This window comes from Protopterus annectens, chromosome 3.part1 (assembly GCF_019279795.1).
Source record: "Protopterus annectens isolate FY-2018-M chromosome 3.part1, PAN1.0, whole genome shotgun sequence".
NCBI lineage: Eukaryota > Metazoa > Chordata > Ceratodontiformes > Protopteridae > Protopterus > Protopterus annectens.
Window position 1 is genome coordinate 133,210,848 of NC_056732.1, and position 7,594 is coordinate 133,218,441.

Genomic DNA, 7,594 nt, shown 5'->3' on the forward strand with positions numbered 1-7,594 from the left:
CTTTTATGTAGCCAAATGTTTCAGAATATAAAATGGTATTCTTGTTTGCCTTTGACAAGTGATTATAGATGAGGCATTACATGACCAGAATCTGACCTTTAACACTGAAATGTTGTTCCTTATATAGGATGTTGAAAGTCTAATACAATGTGCACTGTAAGTATGGGACAGGTGGCTATTTTATTTCTAAATCTTACACATGCATGCGTGCATATTGAGTCTCTTAAATTCTAACGATTTCAAAACAAATTATAAATCACTGAACTAAAAAGTGTTTAGTAACATATTCGTCTAGCACTTGTCACATCAAAATTTATGCTGTTTAGGACAGGTAACAGAAATACAAATCTGAACAACTGCAGCTACATTCCAGTTTCATATGAATGAGTGTAGTATAAATACATAAACACACATGTTCAGCACATCGATTATACATAAAACCCATACCATGTTTTGATTTAAAGTTGCTTTGAAGTACCTGTTGGCAAGACAGGAAAATCAGAATTTTGAAGATGTAGCAACACTGAAAAATGCACTTTGTTTTCATCCAATAAATTAACGGCCAGTTGTTGAATATCATCCACATTTCCAGCTCAACATAGCAAATTGCAAAGCAACTTTATCTTTTCACAACTTTAGTTCAGAATCTGAAAGTCTGTTAACAGCATGCGTGGCAAGACAAGATAGCATGTCCTAAGGTCATGGCTTTCAGATGCCATATACAAAATTACTCAAAGGAGGCAAAATACACAGAGGAAATAAATGTTTCAAACCTGCGTGGGGACAAAGAGAATTAGGAAACAGTACCATGTGAAGGAAGTGGCTACACAAAGCTTGTAGCACTTACTTGGAACTAGTTCTGTTCCTCTTATCATCTTTTGTATGTCCATACAGCACAGAATTTAAAATCTTAAGCTACTTGTTTAAACTGTACAAGTAACAAATGTAGTTACTTGCCCTATTACATCCTATTACTTAGTGACTCAACACACTAATTAAACAAGGTTAATTAGCACAATGGGACAGCGTGCAGGGGATGTAAGAGAAGACCCTGCAACTTAGAAACCTCACTCAGGGACACTTGAAATGCCATTGTACTGCTGCTCCTAAGTACTGCATCAACATATGTCCCGTCCCTGTCTCCTGCTGTGTTGTCTATAAATCTGCACAAGGTTTAATGCTAGATTTACAACAAAATGGACAATCTTAATTGGATGCTAAGACGTCTCTCACACACGCTTATACAATAAGGGGCACATGACAATTCCTTATTCCTGATCAAGGACGTGAAAGGATCAGAGATGCTAATACCTCAGTTTTGCTAAATTACCTCATGAACTTCTCAACAAAAATAATATTCAAGACTGACAACATTTGTATAGTAATTTTGTAAAGTAATATTTGTATAGTTACTTTGTCAAAAATAAATAGAAAAAGATGTGCCAGTTTTGCTATAAATGCAGAAGATAGACTTAAACACTGAAAACAGGATAATTAATCATATTTTTCCATGAGAATCTCAAAGAGACTACAAGTGTACTCTTCTCTACAGCAGTTTCAATCCCTTTTAATAATATTTTAATAAACAAACAACTATATGGCCATAAACTGACCTTGCGTCAGTCATGGTAAAAAAATAAATAAATAAATAACAAAAAGATTACCTTTCACTGTTTCCTCACTGTTGAATGTACTCATTGTGCCTGGGGATGTTTTTGTTGCTCCTACCTGCTGGATGCTGGGATGTCTCTGCATGGACTTTGAATCAAGTGTTTGGCACACAGTAGATATTTCAGTTTAGCTTCAGTTAAAGACAGGGTGCCTAAGAAGGGTAGTAGGCTGAGCCTATGAGTGACATCACAGTGGGAAAATTACTGAGCTATGGCATGACCTGAGAAAGGCTTAGACAGGCTTAGAGCAGTGTGCAGTACTCCATTCTAAGTTGTGTCAACATTTCTTAAAGAAACACTGTCATTTTTTTCTAGTGGAAATAGTGCGCTGCAGAAAGTAATATCAAGGTTATTTTGCCTAAGTGTTCTGGCATGCTATGACAAGCCTCTGTAACTACTTTAATCTCACTCTCTCAACTTTTCATCCATTTAAAGATTTATTAAAAAAATAACCTAATGTCCACTCGTACAGTGCTGCTAATGAAGTAAAGCTAAAAATAGCTAGGTGTTGTTCTAAATCTGTCCATTAAAACAGAAGTATAACATGTCAATCAGTTTGAACTGAATTACTTATTACAGTTTTCAGAATGTTTTTTTTTTCTTATTTGAAAAAAAAAATCAACAAAGGCATGTGGTTTACACCCCCCCCCCCACACACACACACACACACACATGCATGCATTAGTCTAATCATGTCTCTACCATTCTGATAAGCTTTGTTGGAATATTTCTTTTTTTGTCAATTTACTTCACTATTCAGAAGGACTGTTTTATGATGTTCCACTTTTTCAGTTCTCTTATTGTTTTTGACTACTGTACTTCATTAATCCGTGGTGGTGGTGCTTCAGTAGCGTTGTCGCCTCACAGTAAGATGCTGACCGGTTCGACTCTCAGCTCGAGCGTCTTCTGCATGGACAAATGCGTGAAGCATACCTTTGTTGAAGCCTTGAAGGTTGTGCATTAGGGCTGGCAACTCAGCACCTAAAAATCCACTGACAATCATTAGCGGACCGCAGTTCCGCTGTGGCGACCCCTAACCGGGAAAAGCCGAAAGACACAACAACTTCATTCCAGCTGCTTCAATCATACATTACCCTTTTAGTGAAATAATACCTCCTTGACTCTCCCTAAACAATCCACTTTGCATTTTCAAACTGTGTTCCTCTACATTATTTCCTTGAAAGAGCACCATCCTTTGAACTCTTAAAATTTAGTCTCTAGCATGTACTCTGTTCCACTTTCTTCTACTCCTTCTTGATTTTGTGTGCACGTTATAAATGCTTCTCTCTGCTTGAATCTGCTACAGGAGGTCATTATAAACTATCTGATTGTAAACTCCATGATCTATACTCATTGAAAATACACCTACTAAACTCATGGGGGTGGACAATAAAAAGCATTTCACTTAGACTGCCTTTTAAACATCCTACCTCCATTGACACACAACAATGGGGAAAAGAAAAACACTCTGTAAAGGTATAAGATATACGTACACATTCCATAATCTCCAAGCACAGTAAATCAATGTAAAAATATTCAGGGACTGGTCCAGCAAGGGAGCTGGGATGGGACTTAAAGATTTCATTTGATGTATAACTTTTCCTTAAAAGATAGATCTCTCTCTCTGTCTCTGTCTCTGTCTCTCTCTCTCTCTGTCTCTCTCTGTCTCCCTCTCTCTCTGCCTGCTCTCAGGATAGGATTCATGAAAATGTAGTGCATAGAATAGCACAGCCTGCTGTACACAGTCTAGATTCAGTCTAAACCCTTAGCAGATCTAGCTACTTTTAACATTTATAAATCATTTGTCAATGTCAGTTGCTTGGCAGAATCCTTATTGCGTGATGCAACCAGCAGTAAGGCAAGAAATGCATAGTATTGCATAACACTGCATGTAGGTCTCCATACTTTTACTGTACTGCACAAGCATGCATGTGTACCCCTTAATCCATCACCACATATAAAGTAGGTATAACTCTTAAATGTACTGCATACATTTGTATCCAGACTCAACATGTAATGTAGATATAAACCTTACTGCAGTTCAGTACTTGTTCTTGCAGTTCAGTACTTGTTCTTTTGCCCCACCACATGTAATGTGGACATAATTTTAAATATGCGACCCCCAGATTGCATTTAGTTATGTTCTCACTATCTTACACTCTCTTTTTCTCATCACATTTCATTATAAATGATAAATATTGCTTTTTGTTTATGATTGTACATTTTTAAGTTTCATAAGGCTGCAAAGTGTTCATTGAGCAGAGGATCCTCTGGGCTTCTCTTGGCAGTTCAAAGCACAGTGCTGACTGTTGTGTAGCAGTCTCCCTGTTCCTAACCGGCTGACAGTGACTGCCACACAGGGGCACCCCACTCCAGTCCCCTTTACTTATGGCACTGCTCATTATCTATAGGCTTGCTGTTTTTGGCTGGCACTCAGAATAAAAAACACTCATGAATATTTAGAGCTGGAGGAGGGAGGTCAGTCAAACTGTCAATCTGCAAGTGCATAAACCAAGGAAAAACTTTTATTTCCATTTAGAGTGTGTACATCGTAACACTCCTTTTTTTTAAGGACTAGTTGCTTTATTTTATTTTTCTTATTTCTTTTACCTTGTTTGGTTCTCTATCCAAACACTGACATAACAACCTGGGTTGATTATATTTAAGCATCACGTGTGCATGTAGATGCTTTGACAGTTATATTGTGAATCTGTAAGTGAGGACAAGAAGGAAACACTTTTATTTTCATTTTGTACACATGTACCCTAGTGCTCCATATTTTGGGATGTACTATTGGCTTTTTTTTTCATTTTCATTTATTTATTGTACCTTGCCTGATACTATTACTCAGGTACTCACATAGCCACCTAAAGGTGGAGGTGATTATTTTTAAGCTTCCAAACGGATGCTGTGAGAGTCACGATATGAATCTGCAAGTATGTAAAGAGGGGAACACATGTTTTACTTTGTGTATGTTTATCCTAGTGCTCCTTGGTTTGGGAAGGACTTGATGTTTTATTTTTACTTTCATTTATTTCTTGTATTTGTCTGATTCTTTATTTAAGCAATGCAAAGCAGCCTAAATGGGGTGAGTAGGGTGAGCGCTGACAGTTTATCTCTCCCAAAATTTACAATAAAATGAGTTGTTACTGTTTAAGCTTGAATAGTCTTGCACAGACTTGGGTTCGGCTGTTAAATTAAGAGGGCATAATACCGCAATGCAGCAAGTGCAGTTTGTATGGGTTGCATAGGGATTTGTTCTCAAACCTTGAAATCTCAATTTGTAACAAATGTGGTTTTCTAGAGGACTTGGAATTACAGCAGGGCTTAGGAAGGCAGTTGCTGAAGGAGTAGAAGACTCCCCTGCTGAGACTGTAGAGCCCTCTGTTAATAATACACATACTCAGTGTGACCTTTATTTTCCACCAAACATTGACAAGGTAGAATCCATCCATCAGTACATCCACAACATCTTTTTCCTTTTTTGCACAAAAGGGGTCAGGGTGTTTGCTATACATCTTATACTCAATGCAGACAAATATGTGATGTATACACACAGACAGAGTAATGCAAAGTGTTGATGCAAAAACATTATATAGACAGTTCTACCCAGTGTTATACACAGTAGGTGAAATACTTCAGAATTCTCTACCTATTTAAAACACAGCCCCACAGTTCCCAGGTTTAATGCCGTCATATGCTGAAGTAACTAGAAATGCAAAAGAAACAAGGCATCAGAGTATTTGTTCTCAAATTAGTCCGGTATTAATTGCCAAAGAACACAAACTGAAGCATAGCACACTTTCAGAAAATGGAGGATTTTTTTTGTCAATTGAGATTCCGTGATTAAGACAATAATTAATGTTACAACCATTAGTAGGGAAGATGTTAGTATCTCCAATCTTAGAGGAGCAAATCTAAGTGATATTTATGATGTGTTAAAAAGGATGATAAAGAACAGGTGATCCTTTGGTACAACTGTGCTTCATGCTGGGGTAAATTATTTGCATGCATCCTCTTTGTATTATATGTATCAACAAATTGAAAGATATTTCATTTGTGTTATATCTACAAAATGGACATCGGTTAATGAAATTCTGCCCTCCCTGAATTTCAGTAACTATCAACATTCAAAAGCAGTGTTATATAACAAAGGTCTGAGGAATTTGCGTCAGAATATGGGCAATGACCTAATTACATTCTGTGCTGAATTTCTGAGTAAATCAGAATTATTTGACAAGGACAACTTTCACCCTAGTTTTTCAGGTGGGAAATTATTAAGTAAGAACATTTCTGAATTAATAACACATTTTTTGAGTGCAGTCTCGTTCTGTCCAGAAAACATGAAGGGGACAAGAGGCTTATCAGAGTAGTAAATAAATTGCTACACTAATGCATGCAGTCTTGTAAATAAGATTGGGAAATTATCAGGTATAGCTTGTCAAACACAACATTCTATTATTAACTATCACCGATGCACTGCAATGCAGTGATGTTGACATATTAGGATTTAACAAACAGGATGCCTAAGAACTGATATGCCTGGATGTGGGATTATTGTTGTTTTTGTTCATCAGTCCATCCTCTCAAAATTCTTATGGGATAATATTGATATGGCATCTCTTGCCATTGAACTTCCATGGTTTTGATAACAATACCACTTTACATAAAAATGTAGTTTTATAAGTCCAGAAATGAATCTCAAGCAGCAAACCCAGTATTTACAATTCATGGTTGACAAATGGAATTTTAAAAACTTGAGAATCTTAGGTGACTTTAATTTTTTCTAATATTAACTGGAGGTGTGAAACGTGCACCTCACCAACTGAACATGAATTTTATGACTTAATGAAATTGAGAGGTATACTCCAAATTGATTTTCCTGCTCAAAATAATAACTCTTTGGATCTATCGCATAATAACAACTATAGTAAAATTCATAATATTAAATCTTTTTCTCCACTGGGGCATTTGATTATCTGGCTTTCGAATGTATGGTAGATTCATATACTGACACTTCTAAAATGCTTATAACACATTTTGCCTGCTCATAGATTAGTAATCAGTTACCTTTTAAAGGCTTCAATGACTAAGACTGGAACTCTAAAACTTCATCTGCGCCATCAGCAGCTTAGAAATTATTTGACAGTAAATGCTCACAGCTATTAAATATGTGCAAAAAGATTAGATTAAGAAGCTAAGATGGATGTCACCACCAAGGTGAAATAGGAAAATAACTAAACTGATAAGGAAAAAAGCTACAACATATTTAAACAATTTAGTTCAAGCTCCTTAAAGAAAAAAAAAGATATTTTTTTTGATTATTGCTTATGAATAGTTGCTGACCACGAATCCTAATCTTAAAAATGGAGCATTTCTCCTCAGGCCTCCGCTGAAAACAGGCTCTGTGGAGCCTAGTCGGACATTCCCGGTCAACAAATGTTAAATAAATTAAAAAAATAAAAATAAAAAAAAATAAAAATGTTTATAGTTATGTCAGCAGTAGCAAAAATTATATATTTAATTAGGGTACAGTTCTTTGTAATTCTTCTGAAATAGATGAAGTTTTAAATGACTAGTTTAGCACTTTAGTTTAATCAAACACTATAGTCATTGGTGAAATTTCCAGATAAATCTCACACTTCCTATCCACTAATCCCAGAGGATATAGTGACATCTGTTATAGATAAAAACAGTGGTGCTGGATCTGACTCTATACCAGATTGTTTCATTCACAAACCTCTTGGCCAGCTGGCATGTCTTATAATCTCATTATTTAATATGTTATTAGGAACCAGTTCTGTTCCGGAGTCATGGAGGCTGACAAATATTATACTGATGCATAAGAATGGGTCTTTTGACGATACGACTAACTATTGTCCAATAAGTTTGACATTATGTATGGGCAAGTGCTTTGAGAGGTG

The 7,594-nt window shown here is 36.2% G+C and overlaps 1 protein-coding gene across 3 annotated transcripts in view; it reads right to left on the reverse strand.

Moving 5' to 3' along the window:
• Positions 1-1,828, reverse strand: part of GADL1 (glutamate decarboxylase like 1) — a 1,864,133-nt gene extending 1,862,305 nt beyond the window's left edge. Inside the window, exon 1 of one of the 3 annotated variants that reach the window (XM_044066666.1) lies at positions 1,665-1,828. In XM_044066666.1, the coding sequence (XP_043922601.1) occupies positions 1,665-1,755 (91 nt within the window). In that variant the 5' untranslated portion in view covers positions 1,756-1,828. The remainder of the gene's footprint in view (positions 1-1,664) is intronic. The other 2 variants (XM_044066664.1, XM_044066665.1) reach the window with 2 other exon arrangements.
• Between the last annotated feature and the right edge of the window lie 5,766 nt (positions 1,829-7,594).